General features: G+C 45.8%; 1 protein-coding gene across 1 annotated transcript in view; it reads right to left on the bottom strand.

Moving 5' to 3' along the window:
- Nucleotides 1-24,364, bottom strand: part of LOC309566118 (uncharacterized protein) — a 110,914-nt gene that overhangs the window by 64,563 nt on the left and 21,987 nt on the right. The window contains exons 5-6 of the mRNA XM_082271173.1: nucleotides 15,975-16,057; nucleotides 12,175-12,301 (exon numbers count right to left, since the gene is read on the bottom strand). Coding sequence (XP_082127299.1) covers nucleotides 12,175-12,301; nucleotides 15,975-16,057 — 210 coding nt within the window. The remainder of the gene's footprint in view (nucleotides 1-12,174; nucleotides 12,302-15,974; nucleotides 16,058-24,364) is intronic.

The following is a 24,364-nucleotide window of genomic DNA, read 5'->3' as shown; positions in this document are numbered from 1 at the left end:
GCTCTTCTTGTCTTCTCCTCTCCGGTCTTCTGCTCTTTTGCTGTCGGCTCTTCTTCTTCCTCCGGTCCTCCAACGACAACGTCTCCATTCTCGACAGCTTATTATATAGCCATTAGGGGCGTGGTCGCCAGATGACGTCATCTGGAGACCCCGCCCCCTTATGTCACAGAGGACGTCATCTGTGACATAAGGGGGTGGGGTCTCCCGATGAAGTCATCTGGCGGCCACGCCTCTAATGGCTATATAATAAGCTGTAGAGAACGGAGACCGGCATAATCGCCGGAGACGTCGTCGGAGGTGGACCGGAGGAAGAAGAAGAGCCGACAGCAAAAGAGCAGAAGACCGGAGAGGAGAAGACAAGAAGAGCGGACAGCAGAAGACTGGACAGGAGAAGACAAGAAGAGAGGACAGGACAAGAAGAGAGGACAGGAAAAGAAGAGAGGACAGCAAAAGAGCAGAAGACCGGAGAGGGAGAACACCGGATGAAGATTTTTAATAAACTTTCCAAAACGTCTCCTGTCGTTATTTGCACACACTGCCTTTTATGGGGTGAATGGGTAGGGGTACAGTGTACCCCATACCCATTCCCATAGGGAGGGGTTCCTGAATCTGCGGGGCCCCCTTGTTAAAGGGGGCTTCCAGATTCCGATGAGCCCCCTGCCCGCAGACCCCCACAACCACCGGCCAGGGTTGTGGGGATGAGGCCCTTGTCCTCATCAACATGGGGGCAAGGTGCTTTGAGGTGGGGGGTGCAGAGCCCCCCCTGCCCCAAAGCACCCACACCCCCCCCATGTTGAGGGCATGTGGCCTGGTATGGTCCAGGGGGGGGTGGGGCCGCTCACTCGTCCCCTCCCCTTTCCTGGCCTGCATGCTCGGATAAGGGTCTGGTATGGATTTTGGGGGGGACCCCACGCTGTTTTTTCGGCGTGGGGCTACCCTCAAATTCCATACCAGACCCGAAGGGCCTGGTTTGGAACCTGGGGGGGAACCCCACGCCGTTTTTTCCCCATTTTGGCGTGGAGTTCCCCCTCAAGATTCTCACAGCGCAAGTCGCGCCGCAAGTCGGATCATCCTGATCCGACATGCGGTGCGACTTCCATTCAAATCAATAGGCTCCCATAGGGAACCATTAATTTTGAATGGAAGAAAAAAAAACGTATAACGTGGCTTAACGCACGTTAAGCAATGTTATTCAGCCTTTAGCAGCGTCAGACGTTTTTACAGCTTGACGCTGCAGCTCCAGAACGCACAGTTCCTGGGTTTTTTTGGAGCTGTAAAACGCCTATGCCACTTGGAGCTCCTAAAAGCTCTATGTGTGCATAAGGCCATAGAATAACATGGATGGGCGTTCTGCAGCTGCAAAAAAAAACGTCTGACGCTGCTAACAGCAGCTCCAAAAACGTCCAGTGTGCATGAGGCCTAAGACTCGAACGCATTATATTTTGTTCTTTTTTTAATACAAGACTACATAAGAACTATGTATTATGTTGCATGAAAATGTGTTGTACTGTAGGAATTGGTTCAAAAAGTGGGAACTTGTATATGTTGCTCTGCAAAATAGTCCAAAAATTGATGTTTGGGGAAAGAACGCATACCTAAAATGTCCACATGGTATGATACAGGTCATTATTGCAGAGTGTATTTTGAGCGACCCTTTACATAAACACTATTCTCTTGCAAATCTGCAGCAATATTTTATCTAATTTATAATTGGTTTTAAAACAAGCATGTTGTGAGCTAGAGCCATCAATTTCTTTGGCAATGCAGGTTTGAAATTGGTGACAGTGTGCAACAGAAAGTTTTTTTATTATATATATGATCAGAAAAGCGACGCTTTTAAAATAATTTTTTTTGTAACTAAATTAAGTTAGCTCATTGGAAACGGTCAGTCAGAGATGTATGGAACAAAACAAATGTTTTAGAGAATATAGATAAAAAAGTACTATTTAAAGCACACCAGTCCATAAGCAATAGATGTTGGCGAGGTGACACAGTTAAAATGAAAATGATACATGTCCACCGAGTTCAACCAAAAGTCGTTTTTTTTTTTTATTCTTTACATAAAAGGTACTTTTGAGATATATTCGAAAAGTTATCCCAAAAGCACAGGAAGCATTTTATAGTTGTATGCAAGATACTTACTGTATTGTACATTACTCAAATTTTAGTATTATCTAGTGATGTCAAACATGTTCTTGTTCCCACATAATCAAATGCTTATCAATTGCATTAGTCATGTGATCAGAGTCCAGAGTGTTACTAATTGCAATTTCCGGCACCCCTAAGAAAAGACAAAAGCATCTTCCAAATCCCCAGACCCCTGGCAGTGGGTGCGTGTACAGCAAAAACTGAATTTTTGTAAAATCTTACCTGTAAAATTCCTTTCTCTGAGTCCTCCGACAGTCGCCGTCTCCTCTAAGTCATCACTGTTGGGTATTGACTTCCCATCCGCAGGAATAGCTAGGCATATAGACTTAGTCCAAAGACAAAAGGCATTAGCATATACACACCCATGGGGGCAGTCCCATCTGGTCAATACCCCCCCCCTGCATCACCACTCCCAACTCAGTTTGGTAGCATAGCAGTAGGTAATAAGAGCCCCAAAAGAGGGGCGGGGGCGACTGTCGGAGGACTCGGAGAAAGGAATTTTACAGGTAAGATTTTACAAAAATTCAGTTCTCTCTTACGTCCTCCGACAGTCGCCGCCTCCTCTAAGTCATCACTGTTGGGATGTCCCAAAGCAGTATAGACATGAGGGGTGGGAGACGCAACCGTAGAAAAGGCAACACAGTACCCACATCAGAGAAAGGAATCTTACATGCACTGTAAGAGAACCAACTGGGCAACAGAAAAAACAATGCTCAACAGGAGCAACAGCCCAGGAAAGCAAAGCCAACAGCCAGGGACCCACAAAAAAACACAAGGGTCCATCATGGCACAGCCGCACTGAGAACTTTGCGGCCAAAGGAAGCATCAGCTGATGCCAGAACGTCTACTTTGTAGAATCTTGAAAAAAGTGTGCACCGACGACCAAGTCGCAGCCTTGCACACCTGGGCCACCGAGGCCCGATGCCAATAGGCCCAGGACGCACTCACAGATCTGGTGGAGTGCGCCTTAACAGGGAACGGCGGAACCCGTTCCTTCAAGCGTAAGCCTGTTCAATGGTCTGTCTGATCCATTTGGCGACAGTGGCTGCAGATGCAGCCATGCCCTTCCGAGGTCCCTCAGGAAGGACAAAAGAAGGAATCCGTCTTCCGAAAGGACTCCGTAGACGACAGGTAAACCATGATCGCCCTGACAACATCCAAGGAATGCAGAGCAACCTCCTTAGGATGCTTAGGCTACGTACAAAGCGAAGGCAGGACAATGTCCTCATTAATGTGGAACTCAGAGACCACCTTAGGAAGAAAGGAGGGATGCGGACGCAAAACCACCTGATCTTGGTGGATCACCAAGTATGGAGAACGGCAAGATAACGCTGCCAGTTCAGACACTCCGCGAGCCGAAGTGATCGCCACCAAAAAGACAACCTTCTTAGACAGCAGAGGCAACGATATTTCCCGAATGTTTTCAAAGGGAGCACGCTGTAAGACGGACAGAACCAAGTTCAAGTCCCATGGAGTTAAGGGCTCCTTCCTGGGAGGAGCCAAATGTCGCACACCTTGAATGAAGGTGCGAACCAGGGAATGAGACGCCACAGGGCGTTGAAAAAAGAATAGCCAGTGCGAACACCTGGCCTTTGATCGTGGCCAGCGCCAGACGCTGGTCCACTCCAGACTGGAGGAAGGTAAACACTCGACACAGAGTACGAGCGAGGGGAGGAACCCCCTGGACTCACACCAGGCGAAGTAAGCCTTCCAGGTACGGTAATAGTAACTGAATCGGAGGAAAGGCATACATCAGACAATACTGATGCCAAGGGGCTAGCAACGCATCCGAGGCGTCCGCCAACGGATCGCGCATTCTTGCCACGAACCTTTCCATCTTTTGATTTAGCCGGGATGCGAACAGATCCACGTCCGGGGATCCCCACTTCGCACACAGCATTTGAAAGACCTCCGGGTGTAGGGACCATTCCCCCCTGGTCCAGGGTCTGGCGGCTCAGATAGACGGCCTGCCAATTCTCCACACCCGGAATGTGAACTGCCGAGATCGCCGGGACATGAGCCTCACCTCCCGGGCCGCCTGAGCACTCCTGGTGCCCCCTTGGTGGTTGATGTAAGCCACCACGGTAGCATTGTCCGTCTGTACCCGGACAGGACGGCCCCAAAGACAGCCCGACCACTGGAAGAGAAAGAGTTTTATTGCTCGCAGTTCCAGCACATTTATCGGGAGGATTCTTCCTCCAACCAAGTGCCCTGGGCAGACAGGTTGCCCAGAACTCCACCCCAGCCCGACAGACTGGCATCCGTGGTAAATCACCGTCCACACCAACGGACGGAAGGACTTGCCTTGCGCCACCGACGGGGACTGGAGCCACCACAGAAGAGCCAATCTGGTCTGACGACTCAAGAAGACACACAGATCCAGGGACTGAGGCAGTCTGTCCCACCTGGCCAGGATCTCCACTTAGAGAGCCCGCGTGTGGAACTGAGCAAAGGGTATCGCCTCGAAGGTCGATACCATCAACCCCAGGCCCCGCATACAGGTCCTGAGTGACGAGGACGGGCTGTCCCTGAGGGACCTGAGCTCGTCCTGCAAGGTCCGGAGCTTGTCCTCCGGCAAGAACACCTTTGCCCGAGCAGAGTCCAGAATCATTCCCATATAGGGAATAGGACGCACTTTGCCCCCCTTCCTGGGCACCGCGAACAGATCGGAACAAAATCCCCAAAACCTGTCCCGATGAGGTACCGGGACAATCACCCCCTGAGCAAGAAGGTCCTACACCGCTTGATGCAGGTCCTGCCGACTCCCAGGAGGCAAGCGAAGCTTCGAGGGAAAGAATCTGCCCGCCGGCCAGGAGAGGAATTAGATCACGTATCCTGATCAAATGGATTTCCTGAACCCACCTGTCTGATATCCGGAGCAGCTAAGGTTGGAGGAAACCGCGTAAGCGTCCCCCCACCCCCGAAACGGGTGAGGGCGCCCCTTCAGGCAGAGTCGGACTGACCCGCCGAGCCAGCATTGTCCGACTCCTGCTTGCCCTCCCAGGGCTTCTGCTGACTGCCCTGGGCCTTGAAGGGATTACCCTTGGATTGGCTCCTAAAGGTACGAAAGGACCCCTGATTGGATCTAGGCGCAGAACCCCGCTTCTTCGGGTTCTGGGGCAGCAAGGTGCTCTTGCCTCCCGTGACGCCTTTCACCAGGGCATTCAACGCCTCGCCAAAAAGGCGAGAACCAGCATATGGAAAATCAGCAACTGTTTTCCGTGAGGACTGGTCAGCCGACCAGCTCTTCAGCCATATCATTCGCCGGTTAAGCACCGCGACACTAGAGAGGTGAGCCACTAAGGGGGCCTCATTCAAGGCTGCATCACACAAATACATGACTCCTTGGTGGATCTGATCCACCATTTCCAGCCGGGCAGGCGTGACCCCATCAGACACGAGATTGCACCTAAGCATCTTAGTCCAATCAGCCACCGCCTGAGCCACCAGAACGGACGCGAAAACGGGTCTGAGCAACGAACCCGCCACCGTATAGGAATGGCGAGCTAGAGACTCCAACCGCCGGTCCGTGGGATCCCGGAAAACCGGGGTATCCTCAGTAGGAACCAAGGTAGCCTTGTTCAGCACGACCACAGTGTGATCTACCTGTGGAGGCACACATCATCGTGATTCCGTAGCCGGCGCAAAAGGATAAAGCAATTTGAACCGACTAGGTACCAGGAATGGACGTTTCAACGTGCGCCACATTTCATTAACAGTGTAATGGAATTCCGCTGGGCAGGGGAAAACCTGCGCAGACTTGCGGGTCCTGTACGTCCCAAATGAGGACTCAATGCCCGGAGGACAGGGCTCATCCTCTAAATGTAAGGTGTCCTTTACAGACACAATCAACTCATCCATGGTCGCCCGTTCTTCAGGCGACCCCGGGGAGGAGGTATCAACCCCCTCCATTTCAGCCTCCCCCTCAGAGCCCGGGGGGTCCAAGGATGAGCGGGACCCTGAAAAGGGCACGCTCGCAGCAGCAGCCATATCCCCATCTGAAGCAGAAGAGAGAGACACAATCTGGGCCTCTTTCTCGCAGCACGTTCAAACATCAGCATTTCCATATTTGCCACTAAAGTCGCCACCACAGCAGACAGATCGGGTCGCAGCGGGGCCACAGGAGAACTGGGCCCCCCCCCCCCCCCGAGAACTGGGGCCCCCCCCACTAGAGCTGGAGGAAACTTGCTTTCCTGAGAATTCATTGCCAAGTTATCAGAAAACAAACTACAGTGCAATACAATGTACTGTTCCCTTTAAGAACACTGCGGTGTGCGCAGTCCACTGCTACTGCTACAGTGATAAAAGACCCCCAAACGGAGAAAAGAAACTGAGCCAGAAGCGATAGCACAGAGGGAAATTGAGAGTGATAACCTGCAGAGCTCGCAGAGCGTTGCTACCAATGTCCTGCTGCTGAAGGAAAAGGAAGTGCTGCTGGAGAAGGCTGGACTATATATGCCAGACCCTGGGAAAATGGCTGCCCCATAGGGATGCATTGGAGGCTACGCCAAAATGGCCGCCGACATGCGGCCGGACCGATCGTTCCACCGCCCACAAAATGGCGGCGGGTGGCGCCAAAATAACATGCAGGATCGCCCCAGAGGAGCTACACATGTATGCCCATAGCTAAGATGGCGGACCGCGCGAAATTGCACCGCTGCGGTCGCCGCATAACCAGAAAAGTCTGCACCCCCAACAATGCACCCAAGTGACACAGGGACAGGGACCCCCGGGCAACATACACTATCTGCACAAGCGATCCCCACAGGGATCGCACAGACACGGGGAACACACAGCAACACAGACTGCCACCCCAGACAGAGGCCCCACACAGAAGTACTTACCTGTACCAGATGGCATGGGGAGCCTCTATGCACGGAAAACCTCTGTCCTCATCTGACAGGGAGTGCCGTGAGCCAGGGACATGACGCTGCAGCACCGCAGACGAGTCCTGTGAGGTAGCCACCTCACGGCTGCATCCCTGCAGCGAACAGGGATGGGTCGTTCGTAATGCCAGGGCGAACCATAGCTGAACGCTCGATGGCGGGCTGGGGGTCCATCTGACCCTTTTGCTCTGGAGAACAAGGGCGGTCAGTCCGAATCCCAGCACCGCATGATCCATCTTCATCCGAAGAGAAGACTAACATTAGAAGCTGACAAAATAAACAGCTAGTAAAGTAAGAGAAAAAACTGACATTTTCAAAGAAAAATCAAATAAAAGATTAGGAAGGCTGAGACTGAAGCCCCAGCACAGGGAAGCATGACTACTCCTGACGCTAGGCAGATTAAAACTGAGTTGGGAGTGGTGATGCAGGGGGGGTATTGACCAGATGGGACAGCCCCCATGGGTGTGTATATGCTAATGCCTTTTGTCTTTGGACTAAGTCTATATGCCTAGCTATTCCTGCGGATGGGAAGTCAATACCCAACAGTGATGACTTAGAGGAGGCGGCGACTGTCGGAGGATGCAAGAGAAATAAATATTTTACTGAGGTAAGCGAAAAGCCAATGAGCAACTGCTTTAAAAGAACATCAAATAAAAACTAACATAATTTAAGCGATAACTTCATGCTGCAGTCAAAACTGAGTTTAGGCAGAGAACGCAAAAAAAAAAAAAAAAAAAACTGAGCATTATACACATTATTGATCTAAATGGACATGACATTATATGGTCAAAGAAAAATGAAAACGCCCACTAGTAAATAAAAACCAAGTGCAGAATTCAATGTTATGAAAGGAAGTGCCTAAATTCTGTCCATTTCCATATTTTGGATTTTATATAGTGTGCGTAAAGGTGTTTTTTTTTTTTCATCAAACCGAACCTGCCAGTTTACATTTTGGAAATCTGTTGCTGCCACTGCTTCATGTGGATTATTAAATGGTTTAGTTTTGCAGGAAGAGGGATATAGCAATTTATGCCATCCATTTTATGTTAAGTAAAATGTTTCAATAAATTCTGTTAATTTTTACAAGGTTCCATTTTTTGAGTTTCCTTATGAGAGTTGTTCACTATGTGCCCAAAAATTCCCCATCACAACTGTTTTTAATTTTCTGTCCATTTAGGGATGTTGGCAAATAACAGAATTGAATAATCCTCCAATTGCTCCAAATTTTTTTTTTGTTTTTTTTGTAGTGTGATCGTTTTCCCATCAAAGCCCACTTGCCCAGTTTTTTATCCTGCTGTTTGAGGTTGATCCATATAAGGACTTTCTGCACGGCGACATCTTTAGGAGCTCGTTTTTATACCCCCATCCCCATGTGGGCCTTAGAAGTGACGGATGAGCTTTACCCTGAACCAGAAGGTAAAGATAATCTGGTAAGTTTATAGGCAGCTTTTCTAAACACAATGAAAAGGTGGAAGCATTTACTTTGGAGCACTATAAATTTCAAGAGTGGTGGACTTTATATTGCAATACTAGAACTTTTTTTTTACATTTACCATTTAAGTACATCACCATCGACTTTATATTGTTGGGTTAGAATGGTTTATTAGATGCACTTTTCGTATTTGTGATCAGAGTTTACTTTGTTTCACTTTGATATCATAATTTGGGGCGTAAAGCTCAACTTTTAGCATTTATTTAGATTGTAAGCTCCAACGAGCAGGGTCCTCTGATTCCTACTGTATTAAAGTGTATTGTATTTGTACTGTCTACCCTCAAGTTGTAAAGCGCTGCGTAAACTGTCGGCGCTATATAAATACTATATAATAATAACAATAATAATAATAATAATAATAATAATGTAATAGGCAGAGGGTATGGCAAATGCAAGGTGTACATATAACAATATTTCCATATATGTTTGCAGTAGTTGTGACTCAACCACCACTCCATGCACTCAAATAGACAAAAAAAAAAAATCTTAAAAAGTATCTTATATCTGCTGTTGAGAACTTTCAACTTTAACCTGTCCCTGTGGCCTATTAACAGTCGTAGTACTGGGGTTTGAACTAGGTATCTGATCTAATCGTTATACTAGGAAAGTCAATTATTTCACAGTAATACAGAAGTACTAGTGACCGTATTAATGCACATCTGGAGAATGTGAAGGCATCAACCACTTCTCAACCGGAAGGATTTCCCCCTTAATGACCGGGCCATTTTTTGCAATACGGCACTGTTACTTTAACTGACGATTGCATGGTGGTGCAATGCTGAACCCAAATAAAATTGATGTCCTTTTTCCCCCACAATTAGAGCTTTAGTTTGGTGGTATTTGATCACTTGTGCAATTTTTTTTTGCGCTATAAACAAAAAAATGAGCGACAATTCTGAAAAAAAACTATTTTTTACTGTTATATAATGTTCCCAATAGAAATACATTTAAAAATCTATTTTTTTCATAATTTTAGGGCAATTTGCATTCTGCCACATTTTCCACAAAAAAAAAAAAAAAAAACACAACAGAAAACAAAACAGTCATAAAAGCAAAGATGCAGAGGATTCAATTGTTTTTTGTCTGAGCCCCCTGGGAAGAAGGCAGAATGGCTGGGCTAGACTGTACATAGCCTGATGTGGAGGTGTATTATATCCAGGTGGCCCAGATCTTAAAACATTAATGTTTATCCCTACAGGTGGCTATCCATTCTTCAGCATCCATTATGTCCCTCACCTTCTTAATCCAGTCGTTCTAGTTGGGAACTGGTGACCTTTTCTAATATATCAGTACATTGTGTTCAGCAGCATTAAGAAGAAGTGTCAAAACATTGTGTGCAATGGCTGATCATAAGGAAGGAACCATTGTAGGAAAAAATGTAGTGGAATGTAGGAGGGACGTCGATGACAAGTATACATTTCATCTGGGCTTGGATATCTATCCAAAAGCCATTCATTTTGGGGCAATCCTACCATATGTGTACGAGTGTGCCGTGGTGTCCAGTCTCTCCAGCAAAGACTCAAGATAGAGGAATAAACAGGCGCTAAGGCTGTTGGCATCCAGTAACAGCGAGCTATTAGTAATTCTCAGGTTTTTGAATGCAAGGAGCTAGAATGAGTCAGCCAGTATAGGTTTTGAAATTGAGCCTCATGGATGCTCCTTTTTAATTGGTGTGGCTGACTCAGCATTATTTTTAGATTTGCGATATAATCTACCAATCTGAAACAAACCTGGGGAAGATTTGCATTGAATCACATTATCTACATGGGCATTTTGACTTCTTGCAGGTTGAGGAATGTACCATTTTTATGCCAGCCATCATTTTTAATATGGTTCAAAAATGTATTAAAAATATTTATGTTAATTTTTGTCTGCTTAAGAGACTTTCCCGCTTATGTGCATAACAAATTCACACCACAATTTTTCTTTAATTTTCTAAGCTACATGAAGCTTGCCACATGTTACAGTCTGGTTGTACAAATGCTTTTAGACTGACTTATTCAATAAAGCCTCAATGAAATCTGATGATTTGGGATCTCTGAGATTGCAAATTACCCTGCAATAGTGGCAAAATGCACCACTCGTGTTTGGGTGCCATTCATCTGTAAGGCACCTAAACGGGATGTGGTTTTGTTGTGATTGTAGCCTAATAAATCTTGTCAAACCATATTGCGTAAAGCTTGTTCTTAAAAAAGGAGAAGCTTCTTTTGGGCGACAAGCTTAATGCGATGCAGTTTGTCACGTGATAATCGCAGCAACAATGCACTGCGTTTAGCTGCCATTAAAATGAATGGCACCCTAACACGTGTGATGCGTTTAGCATATAAAGTTTATGATGTGTTTTTGAAGAGCTGAAAAAGCATGAAGAAAGCTTTTTTTATTTTTTTTTATTTTTTAAGGGGAAGGGTTTAAAAAGGGAAATGATGTAGAGGAAATTATCTCCTTTGAGGCACGGTTAGATTCTTGTGCGATAGACATTTTTGTGAATTCTCTGCAAGATGGATTTGTACACTTTGATCTCAGACACTCGGCGTGGTCCAGGTCTCAATCTTAGAATACTACATGCTTGGTGACTTGTCAGATTTATTTATTTTTTTATGCATCACAATAGCTCAAAATACTTAGGCCGTATAATTCTGGGTGCTGTTCCACCTCTTCTATGGAGTACATTATCAGCAGCCTTTATAACACTGCCTGGCACCGCTTACTCACACCCACACACTGTGGACACAAAATACTTAGCCACTGGCAATAAATTCTCAATGCCTGTGCTCCTGCCTGTACGGTCAGTATTGCTGGCCTGGCTTAATGCTTTTGCCTGTAAACAGAACAAATGGTGTTATCACACAAGTGCTCTGTACAAACAGGAGGTGCCTGGAGCGGTTCTGCCCTAGCCTTCTGTCATTTCCCAGTGCATTTTGGGATACTGCCTCACCCCCAGCTAACAATTTATAGATGCCATACCAATGTGGTTAAGGTGTAGTTACAGCACACTATTACTAAAATAGAGGCGGCAATGCCCCCTGAAAGTAACATGGCGTTTAATTTTTAACACGCCTGTGTGTACTGGACTTCATGGTGCCTATTGTAATATTTATGGCAGGCATTGAAGAACAGTAAAAACACTGCTTAAATGCTGCTTAAGCAAAGGGTATTGATGCGAACAAGCCCTTACAAGGAGGCTAAAGGATTTTTCCCCTTAAACAAAGCAATCTAAAATTTACAGATGATAATTTGTTTAGCTCACCTTTAAAATGACAGAATAAATGAATACCAAAATGACAAGCAGTCTGCCCAGTCACTAGTCATTTTGTCTCTGCCACCAGGGATGATCAGAGTTCAGGTAAAGCCAGCTCTGGTTGACAGTCACCCTTCGACACTAGTAAAATGTCTGAGGATGCAGAGCATAAGAACTCTGGAAATTCAAGCAGATTAAGGTATTTTTCCACACTATAACTTTTATTGACAACAGTTAGAATAAGGTTTGTGTTTTAGGTTAAGCTTTCAGAGAAATACGGGTCTACTTTAGGTTTATGCCTCTAAGAGTAATACAACTTAAAATCAAGGATACATATTCCTGTTGTGAGATCAATTTAGAGAACAGAGAAGATGATCCCATTTCTGCATACTACATTCAGGCTTACTTACATTTGCTCCTTGCTGATAGCCACAATTGTGCAGTCTGACGGCCTCTCTTTGTGGTATACATCTTCTATTTGCTGGTAGAATTTTAAATAGAGCTTCTCTCTGCGATCATCGGAATTATATTGTGTACCTACAAAAAAGGAAACATACCCTTCTTACCTTGATTTTCAAATGCCATAAAAAAGTGTTGAACTCTGGTGTCATCTGTAGTGCAATAGATGAAATACAGTGATATCACTGCTTATCATTGCCCTTTTAGGACATAGGACAATATCATGCTGGCATGGCTGAGCTGGCATTTATCTCAAACCCAAGGACACCTGACGTATAATGAAATCTTCTAGGCATGGTACTGTATGCCAAATGGAGTACCATCCAACATCTTTCTAGAAAGTGGTCACCAGAATAAGTCAACAAATGATGCAGGCTCAGAAACATGAAACATGAGTGTAAAAGAGGGGTAAATCTGTATTAGCGATGGGCACCACTGCAGACTTAAACTAAGCTTGGGGAGATATAGATAGATACACACACACACACAATATATATATATATATATACACACACACACACACACACACACACACACACACACACACACACTGTTGTGCTCACAAGTTTACATACCCTGGCAGAATTTATGATTTCTTGGATATTTTTCCGAGAATATGGATAACACAACTTTTCTTTCACTCATGGTTAGTGTTTGGCTGAAGCCATTTATTATCAATCAATTGTGTTTACTCTTTTTAAAATCATAATGACAACAAAAACTACCCAAATGACCATGATCAAAAGTTTACATACCCTGGTGATTTTGGCCTGATAACATGCACACAAGTTGACACAAAGGGGTTTGAATGGCTATTAAAAAAGGTAACCATCCATGTGTGTATAAAAGGTCAATGAGTTTCTGGACTCCTGACAGATCCTTGCATCTTTCATCCAGTGCTGCACTGACGTTTCTGGATTCTGAGTCATGGGGAAAGCAAAAGAATGGTCAAAGGATCTGCGGGAAAAGGTAGTTGAACTGTATAAAACAGGAAAGGGATATAAAAAGATATCCAAGAAATTGAGAGAATGCCAATTAGCAATGTTCAAACTTTAATCAAGAAGAAGTGGAAAATGAGGGGTTCTGTTGAAAAAAAAAACCACGGTCAGGTAGACCAACTAAAATTTCAGCCACAACTACCAGGACAATTGTTCAGGATGCAAAGAAAAACCCACGAATAACTTCAGGTGAAATACAAGACTCTGAAAACATGTGATGTGGCTGTTTCAAGATGCACCATAAGGAGGCACTTGAAGAAAGATGGGATGCATGGTCAGTCGCCAGAAGAAAGCCATTACTACGTAAAAGCCACAAAGTATCCCGCTTACAATATGCCTGACAGCACAGCGACAACCCTCAAACCTTCTGGCACAAAGTCATTTGGAGTGACGAGACCAAAATGTAGCTTTTTAGCCACAACCATAAATGCTACATTTGGAGAAGAGTCAACAAGGCCTATGATGAAAACGTACACCATTCCTACTGTGAAACACGGAGGTAGATCGCCAATGTTTTGTGAATGTGTGAGCTACAAAAGAGGCACAGGAAATTTCGTCAGAATTGATGGCAAGATGAATGCAGTATGTTATCAAAAAAAATACTGGAGGAAAATTTGCATTCATCAGCCCGGAAGTTGCGCATGGGACGTACTTGGACAATGCAACAGGCCAATGATCCTAAACACAAGGCCAAGTCGACCACTGGCTACAGCACTCTGGTGAGCTCTCAAACATGCAATTCATGCAAGACAGCCCAAGAATTTACAGGAACTGGGAGGCTTTTTGCCAGGAAGAATGTGCAGCTTTACCATCTGAGAAGATAAAGAGCCTCATCCACCAACACAAAAGACTTCAAGATGTCATTGATGTTAAAGGGGGCAATACATACACAGTATTAAAAACTGGGGTATGTAAACTTTTGATCAGGGTCATTTGGGTAGTTTCTGTTGTCATGATGATAAAAATGATTTTTTATACATTTAAAAAGAGTAAACATAGTTGATTGATAATAAATTACTTCAGCCAAACACTAACCATGAGTGAAAGAAAAGTTTGTGTGTAATCAAATATTCTCTGAAAAATGGCCAAGAAATCAAATTCTGCCAGAATATGTAAACTTATGAGCACAACTGTACCCTCTGGGACTGCCTCAGGGGCGTACCCAAAATTGTTTCTGCCTAGTCCTACTCCTAAAAAGAGAGCAGCATAAGCCCAATGGTCTGAGCTGTGTCAGTCAGTGAACAAGAGAGAAAAGTAGTTCTTTTGTGGCTCCTCCATATTCATTGAAGCAGCTTTTGGATTGCTTTGGGCTGTTCTGGATCTCACAGGCTGAAGGTTTGGTTGCTTTCTCCTGCATTCTAGATATTTCTGAAACATTGGTAAAATATGGGTGTGATGAGGTCCAAGGCACGACCAGTGGGGGAACCCCAACCACACCGATAACAAGTTAATGGGATAAGGAGGGTCACAAATGTGGCGAGTCTGGATTTAGATTAAACACCACATTTTAATAGAAAATAGCATCCATTTTATTAATAATCAGTAAAAACAGAAAAAGATACACATTAAAAAGTTCAGACTGACAATAGTCTGAATCTAGCATGGTTTATAATGCATCATACATGTAACTGTTTTTAGTCACAACCGAGTGGGGATGGGTCTAACGCGTTTCGCAATATAGCTTTTTCAAAGACCCCTCCCCACTCAGTTGTGACTAAAAACAGTTACATGTATGATGCATTATAAACCATGCTAGATTCAGACTATTGTCAGCCTGAACTTTTTAATGTGTATCTTTCTGTTTTTACTGATTATTAATAAAATGGATGCTATTTTCTATTAAAATGTGTTGTTTAATCTAAATCCAGACTCACCACATTAGTGACCCTCCTTATCATCCCATTAACTTTATCGGTGTGGATACTGGAAGGAGGCATCCAGTGATCCTGTGACATTGCGAGCACTATTCCTATTTACTGTGTGGTGTTTTTCTTTGGATGGAAGTGCTAGTGGTAGCCCTAACCGAGATGACTTTTAAAAGGACTCCATTCTGGCCATCTTAATTTGCTTCTGCATAAATACTGTCCAGGAAAGCTTAGTAAAGTGTGTTGTCCTGTTATTCAGTTGTATCTCATATCACCCAACACCCTCTCCAAGTTCATCAGCAATAACAATTAACTCATCAATGAGTAAGAGTGAATGACTGGTTACTGTGCTGCTGGCAGTCTCTGCACTAATCTTGGGAAAGAACCAGTTAAATTACACCAGCTTTAGTGGAGATCTCTCACATGTGTTCATTACTTACAAGGTAAAGAAGAAAACTGGAGTGAAACCAATGTAACTGAGCTGGTGTTTAAAGACAGAACAAATGAACTGAAAAAACCCAACAATGTTAAATATTAGCAAGGGCAGATAAGGAAAACAGGAAATGGCAAAAAGGGAGCAGCCCTACTGGGTACATCTTTTAAAAAAGGAAGAACAGGAGAGTTGTACATTGGGCTTTAAAAAATATTCTGCGTAAATAAATGTAATAAATTACATGAGTAATGAGATTTGGCAAATAGCATCCACTTGGCTCATTTTTTGTGGAAAAGGAGTAGAAATGCAGTGAAGATTCAGCACATTGAAAGCTCCCAAAAGAGGTTGTGTATGGTAACAGAAAGCTCTACATTAAATAGTAATAGAAAAAGGTAAATATAAAAAAAAAAAAAAAAAAAAAAAAAACACACGATATACATTGAATTTTCACTTACTGTTTTCAGAGTACTGGTATCTCTCACAGTATTCCTCGGGACCAGTAGAATAAGTATGTTTTTTTCCAAACAGTTCTTCAAAGCTGTTAAAAGAACGTATAGTGTTTACTTACAGAGCAACTGAGGAACAGTACTATTGCCAGGAGTCTGACGTCAGAATCATCTATATGTTGATAGCATTCAGAATATACAGTGTCTCACAAAAGTGAGTACACCCCTCACATTTTTGTAAATATATTATATTTTTTCATGTGACAACACTGAAGAAATGACACGTACAGCTTGTATAACCGTGTACATTTTTTTTTTTTTTTTAAAAGGTATTTTTATTAATAAACATAAAACACAGACAACAGTCCGATATAAATCAGGAAGTACAACCAAGAAGGAAATGATGCATATCCAAGAATCATACAGACAGAGGTACAAGGCAGTAAGGCAAATAACATCAACCACAGTAGCGCACACATAGCAACCTTAATTGACTGCCCCCACCTCGCCTCTCCCGCTCCAACCAGAAACTTCGTAGGATGATATTTAAAAAGTTGTTTTTTTTTGTTTTTTTTTCCCCCCCTTCCCCCCCCCCCCCTCCCAACAACTTAAAACATATAACCTTCCAAATAGTATAAGGAGAAAGTACAAACCTAACAAAACCCTTCACGGAATGCATTCCTATCACATCAGCAAGTATGCAACCCACCATAGGGAAGAAGCACCACCCCCCTCCCAGCCCCGGGCACCCAATAGGTAAAAAAAAACAAAAACGTCCCCAAGGAGGAGCAATAAGTTTGACAAACAGTCACACATCATCTCAGAAGTTTAGACCTCTCTGGACCCTAGAACCGAGTCCATCCATGAGGACCATACCTTAGCAAATTTTTTCTTGGAACCCCTAGCCAGATATGTCAATTTATACATAGGAAGAGCATTGTTGACCAGTTCCACCCAGGCTGCTACCGTAGGTGGAGCGTCCTGTTTCCATCTTAGGGCAATCAGTTTCTTGGCATAGAAAAAAAGTATACACAACAATACCCTCCTCCCCCAGATTGCCAAGTAGGCATCTGTCCGGCGCGAGAATATTCGGCAGTGCCAATTTTTCCGCGATAAAGGTACATAACCCCTTCCAGAAGGACTGAATCAGCGGACATAACCAGACCATGTGAAAGAAGTCCCCCCTAACTTCCTGGCAGCGGAAACACAATGGGGAGGCAAGCCTTCCCATCGCAAAGAGACGACAGGGAGCATAGTAAATTCTATGTAAATAATTCAGTTGAATAACCCTGTCCCCCGCAGCTATCAATCCATGGAACTGGGCACTGAGCAAATCATCCCAGTCCGCCAGTTCCAATTGAGGTATATCAGCCTGCCACTTTGCCCGAAGGGACCCCATCCTCCCCTCACCCTGGTCAAGAGTCAACCCATATAGTCGAGAGATGAGTTTAGTGTGGTCGGGATTCATCAATTCCTTTTCCAACCGAGTCGGAGCCAGGTGGACCCCCCGAAGACCAAATTGGGCCGCCACTGCGTGTCGAAGTTGCTGATACAGAAACCAGCACGTCAAGGGAATCCCCAGCTCCGTCCTCAGCTCAGCAAAGGACTTAAAGGTCTGGTTCACAAACAATTGATGGGCATATTTTAAGTCAAATCCCACCCACCTCCTAGAGGAATCCAACTTATGTAAATCTGGCAGTCCCGGGTTAAACCACATAGGAGCATTAGGGGATCTATTGAAGGAAGAACCCCCCGTTCTAGCGTTACAAATATGCACAATTTTGCAGGATAATCTAAGGATAGCGGCACCCTCCTTCGGGTAAGGACCATTCCTATATAGTGAATTAAGGAGTGCCTCATAGGAGCCCATCACCGCTGCCGACGTGGTGACTGCCGCGTTCGGCAGGTCCGGGAAGAACCACGCATGGACATGTGTCAATTGAGCAGCCAAGTAGTAAGCCTGCAGATCCGGAGCCGCCAGACCCCCAGCGTGAGCAGGGAGTTTTAGCGTGCTGAACGAGATCCGCGCCGGCTTCATACCCCATAGAAAAGAAATCAGTATGGATTCAATGCTTGCAAAGAACCGTTTGGGAAGGTACACCGGCGCCTGCCAAAAGAGATAGAGGAAGCGGGGCAGATAGATCATTTTAAATATATTGATTCTACCCATCAAGTTAAGTGGCAATTTGCTCCAGGTGACCAAGGTTTGTTTCAACCGTTGTATCAGTGGAGCAATATTGTTGTCAACGTACATGCCCACCGGTTGCTGAATGACCACACCCAGGTATCGAAATTTAGTCACTACCTGAAGGCTACGCGGAAGCACCAGGTCAGGTGCCCGACTTGGGTCGAGGGGAAACGCCACCGACTTATCCCAGTTAATCTGGAATCCCGAGAATCGCCCGAAGGATTCTATCACCTCCAGGGCAGCATCCAGGGACTCCCGGGAGTCATCCAAATAAAGCAGCATGTCATCGGCATATAGAGATGTTTTCTCTTCCAGCTCCCCCACCCTGCAACCACGTATCCTCTCATCACGCCTGAGCAAGTTGGCTAGTGGTTCCAGGGCCAGGGCAAACAGCAGGGGGGACAATGGGCACCCCTGCCTAGTGCCACGGGACACCAGAAATTGTTCAGTAACCCTGTTGTTGACACGCAAGCGTGCCACTGGCGAGTCATAGAGTAATCGCACCCACCTGATAAACTTTGGACCAAATCCCATCCTGCCCAGCACTGCGAATAAATAGGGCCACTCCACCAAGTCAAATGCTTTATGAGCATCTAAGGATAATATCAGTCTGGTGTCCACTCCAGAGGGTGGAGCCTGCAGGTTGATGAAGAGACGACGCAGGTTTATCGCCGTAGAGCGGCCTGGAATGAATCCAGTTTGGTCAGAGTGAATAATCTTAGAGACAACGTTATTCACCCTACGGGACAAAACCTTTGCCATAATTTTGACGTCAGCATTAATCAGGGATATAGGCCTATAAGATTCGCAGTACATCGGGTCCTTGCCTGGCTTGGGTATCAACACTATCAGGGCCTCCCGAAGGGATGGTGGGAGCTTCCCAGTCTCAAAAGCTTCAGCATAAACCTTAGATAGTCGGGGGACTAGAGTCCCCGAGTAGGCTCTGTACCACTCAATCGGAAACCCGTCCATCCCCGGTGTCTTATTAGCCGCAAAAGAGGAAATCGCAGCCGCGATCTCCTCAGCAGTAATAGGGCCCTCAAGCGACACACTATCCTCCACCTCAAGTGTCTCCATCGGGATATCCCGTAGGTAGGAGTCCAGTTCCTCTTGAGAGTAGGTGGCTCTTGAGGAGTACAAGGACTTAAAAAAACCTAGAAAGGCTCCCACTATCTCTGTGCCCTCTGTGCACCGTCGATGCCGAGCATCATAAACACTGGCAATAGCCGTGACCGGGTGCTCAGAGCGAGAGAGATACGCCAGAATCTTACTATTCTTATCGCCATATTCAAACACTCGCTGCTTTTGATAGAGTAATTTTTTCTGAGTCTTTTCTATTAAAATGAGATCCAGCTGCCGAGCACTGTCCCGCCACACGGAATAGTTCTCAGATGAGGGGTTTTTAATATATTCCAATTCAGCCTTAGTCGCCTCCGACTGGAGAGATTCCACCCTCCAGGCCCTATCCTCCCTGAGTTGCTTAATCACCCCGGACACCGAGCCCCGCATGGTAGCCTTGAAGGCATCCCACGCCATAGCGCCAGAGGCCGCCTTCTGATTGACCAGCCAGAAATGAGCCATCTCCTTCTCAGTAATACTGAAAAAGATTTCCTCGTTGAGCCACTGAGGGCTCAACCTCCACAGTTTGTAACCGATTGAGGAGGAGAGGCCAATTGTAATAAGCAAAGGAGAGTGGTCCGAGACGGCCCTGGGCAAGTAGGAGACGGAAATTAGTCTTGGGAGCAAGTCCGGGGAGACCAAACACATATCCAACCTGGAGAGGGTTTTATAAGAGGCCGAGTAACAGGAATATTCTCTAGCGGTCGGGTTCCTCCACCTCCAGCAGTCCACCAACTGGTACTTGTCGACTGAAGCCGCAAGAGAGGAAGAAGCCGACACATCTCCAGGATACCTATCCACCGCAGGGGACATCACTGCATTAAAGTCACCCGCAATCAGCAAAGGCCCTTCGGCCACCTGTAACAATTGGGCCATTACCTTGTCCCAGAAGGCTAGTGTAAATGGGGGCGGGATATAAGCAGATAAGAAAGTATACACCACATTCTCAATTTGCAATAAAACGATAACATATCGCCCATATATATCGGTAACAACCTGTTTCACCAGGCACCGAAGTGCACGAGTCACCAGGATTGATACCCCCCTGGCGTGTGTGGAAAACATGGAGTGGAAGCCATGCGCCACAAACGCCCGCTTAAGGGCAAGAACCTTAGACCCAGTCAAATGTGTTTCCTGTAAAAATACAATCTGAGGGGTATATTTCTGTAAATAATTAAAAACCAGGGCCCGTTTCACTTTATCGTTAAGCCCCCTAACGTTCCAGGAGAGCACAGTTAACTTGTCCACAGCCATGGTAAGAAAAAAGAGGACAGTCCCATGCTGATGAGGTCCCCCAGAAACCGGGCAACAGGGGGCAGCGCATCAACCGCCGTAGGAAGCGTCTGTATACAGGAGGTAAGGAGCGCAGGAAGCATCCGTGAAGGGTAGAAACCAGTCCCGAAGAAACAAAAAAACAAAAAGTCCCCAACCCCCCACCCTGCCCGTAGCCCCAACATGCCCGAGCCTGAACCCCAAACCAAACCAAGTCAGTGGAACTAGTGGAGAACCGAACCTAAGTAACGTTCCTAGAATGCCACCATACAGTCACACCACATAGAAGTTACCATCCGGGAAGGGGAATCAGGAGTACACCTCCCACAGGTAAAGAAGAGGAGACGGGCAATAATCCAAGGCACAAAAAGGGTATCCCCAACCTTGCGACAGGCTCAGCATCCGGAGAGATATCAGGAGAAAGGATACCCCACTCAGCAAAGTCCTCAGCCCCTGCCCAAGGAGTCCAGCCATTGAGCAGCGTCCGCAGGATCCAGGAAGAATTGCGTATTGCCTCCACACACCACACGTAATTTGGCAGGATACAACATACTGTAAGGTAGCCGCCGCTCCCTGAGACGTTTCTTGACATGCACAAATGCTGCTCTCTGTTTTTGCGTGCCCGCTGAGAAATCCGGAAAGATGGTAATGACAGCATTGTCAAAGCGGAGATCCCGTAGTTCCCTGGCCTTCCTCAGAGCTGCATCTCTGTCCCTGTAGTGAAGGATCCTTGCCAGCAAGGGTCGGGGCCTAGCTCCCGGTGCAGGGGCCTTAAAGGGGACCCTATGAGCCCGCTCAACAGCAAATAGTGGGGAGAAGGAATCAGGGCCCAGCGCCTGTTTCAGCCAGGATTCTACAAAGGCCTCAGGATTTCTGCCTTCAGCTCCCTCCGGGAAGCCCAGGAATCGCAGATTATTGCGCCGCAGGCGGTCCTCCATGTCCCCTAACTTAGCCGCCTGGGCCTTCTGCTCCGCCTGTATGCCTCTAAGTGCTGCAGGGAGAGGGAATACATCGTCCTCTACGGAGCTTATACGTTGTTCTGCAGTGGTGACCCTCTGCCTGAGCTTGTGGACATCGTCTTTAAGGAGGGAGAAGTCCACCCTAAGAGCATCAATCTGGGATCTAAGGGAGGTCTGTCACATTTTTATGGCATCCATGATTTGCGACAGGGTGGGTTCAGGTACCTGGGATATGCGTGGTCCCGCAGGTTCTGTGGCGGTATGGGCACTCGGTGACAGTGCAGGCCATTCCGGACTGTCTCCCATCCAGGATGCGTGAGCAGCTGCAGCAGAGGCCCCGGCAGCGTGAGAGGATCGGGCGCCATCTTGGACCTGTGCCGAGGGATCCGGATCGCGATCCTCCGGGGACACCGGCCTGTCCCTGCCGTACTTCACCATATCTGTCGGATGCAGGAGTGATCAGGGAGCCGAGGGAGGTAAGTAGCCAGCGAATTAGAGCCCGGATGGCAAAGGATTAGATACAGGAGAATCGATCGGCAGCGGAGCTAGGAGAAGAAGCTCCTCACATCCCGGAAGTCAGCCACGCCCCGTGTAAATTTGATGTCCCCTCAAAAAGAGCTCAACATACAGCCATTAACCACTTAAGCCCCGGAAGATTTTACCCCCTTCTTGACCAGGGGGTATTTTGCGATTCGGCACTGCGTGACTTTAACGGACAATTGCGCGGTCGTGCAACGCTGTACCCAAATGAAATCGACGTCCTTTTTTTCCCACAAACAGAGCTTTCTTTTGGTGGTATTTGATCACCTGTGCGATTTTTTGATCATGCGCTATAAATAAAAAAAAGAGCGACAATTTTGCAAAAAACAATATTTTTCAAAATGTTTTTATATGAAATTCCCCAAAAAAAAAATGTAAAAATAAAATTTAACATTTTAGGCCAATTTGTTTTCTGCTACATATGTTTGACTGACATTTTTGACACTTTTGGGGGTACCAGTGACATTACTACAGTAATCAGTACTATACATATGCACTATTACTGTAAAAATGACACTGGGAGGGAAGGGGTTAACTTTATTGGAGAGGGAGGGGTTAAGTGTGTCCCTAGGAGCGTGCTTCTAACTGTGATTGGATGTGGCTGTGTGTGTGTAACAGCAGAGATCAACGGTCCTACATAGCAGGACCGTATGATCTGTGCTGTTACACAGGGGAAAATGACAGGCGGCTGTGTTTACATGAGCAGGCTTCTTAGTGAACGAGCGGGGGCGGGAGCTTCTTTAGCAAGGCAGTGGTAGTCTTGGAGGTCATTATGTTGGCATATTACCCTGTTGCCCAGTCTCCAAAGGGAGGGGGGTCATGCTTTGCTTCAGTATGTCACAGTACATGTTGGCATTCATGGTTCCCTCAATTAACTGTAGCTCCCCAGTGCCGGCAGCACTCATGCAGCCCCAGACCATGATCATCCCACCACCATGCTTGACTGTAGGCAAGACACACTTGCCTTTGTACTCCTCACTTGGTTGCCACCACACACTCTTGACACCATCTGAACCAAATAGGTTTATCTTAGTCTCATCAGACCATAGGACATGGTTCCAGTAATCCATCTCCTTAGCCTGCTTGTCTTCAGCAAACTGTTTGCGGCTTTCTTGTGCCTAATCTTTAAAAGAGGCTTTCTTCTGGGACGACAGCCATGCAGACCGATTTGATGCAGTGTATGGTCTGAGCACTGACAGGTTGACCCCTCCACCCCTTCAAACTCTGCAGCAATGCTGGCAGCACTCATGTCTATTTCCCAAAGACAACCTTTGGATATGATGCTGAGCATGTGCACTCAACTTCTTTGGTCGGCCATGGCGAGGCCTTGTCTGAGTGGAACCTGTCCTGTTAAAACCGCTGTATGGTTTTGGCCATCGTGCTGCAGCTCATTTTCAGGGTCTTGGCAATCTTCTTACAGCCTAGGCCATCTTTATGTAGAGCAACAATTATTTTTTTTCAGATCCTCAGAATTCTTTGCCATGAGGTGCCATGTTGAATTTCTATTCACCAGTAAGAGAGCAAGAGCGACAACACCAAACCGGGGAGGGAAAATTGCTAATTGGGCCCAATTTGGACATTTTTACTTATGGGTGTACTCACTTTTGTTGCCAGCTGTTTAGACATCAATGGCTATGTGTTGAGTTATTTTGAGGGATCAGCAAATTTACACTGTTATACAAGCTGTACACTCACTACTTTACATTGTAGCAAAGTGTCATTTCTTCAGTGTTGTCACATGAAAAGATATAAAAATATTTACAAAAATGTGAGGGGTGTACTCACTTTTGTGAAATACTGTAGGTCCATAAAATTTAAAATAAGGGGGGTATAATATCCAAATAATATGCATTCATGTTTTATAATCTATCATGTCATAGAGCAATACAGTCTACTAGATGTGCATGCTTAATAAGAGACCCAGTCACAAAAAAAAAAAAAAAAAAATGCAGGAAAAATGAACAATATTTTAAAGTAGTAAAGTCTGCTTTGCGATTCTTAACTACAGGTAAGCTTATAATAAAGCTTGCCTGTAGGTAAAATGAAAAAACTCCTAAACATGCACCGTTTCTAAGCTATTTGCTCTTTTGTCAGCCGGTGACATCCCTGTCACATGCACTCCCAATTAACGGCTTACCCATACTGCACCTTCAGACCGCTGTGTTGTGACTCCTGCTCGCATGCATGGGAGTGCCGTCATTGCGGCTCAGCCATTAATGCTGACGGAGCCCACGAACCTGGAAGAAAGACCAAGTGGAGATGGAAGACCTGACAGTAGTCACAGCACACCGCTGGAGGACTTCATTCTAAGGCTAAATTCA

Source organism: Pelophylax lessonae (genome assembly GCF_965119305.1).
Source record: "Pelophylax lessonae genome assembly, chromosome: 10".
Lineage (NCBI taxonomy): Eukaryota > Metazoa > Chordata > Amphibia > Anura > Ranidae > Pelophylax > Pelophylax lessonae.
Note: the sequence above shows the minus strand (reverse complement) of the source record. Positions and strands in the feature narration are given on the sequence as shown.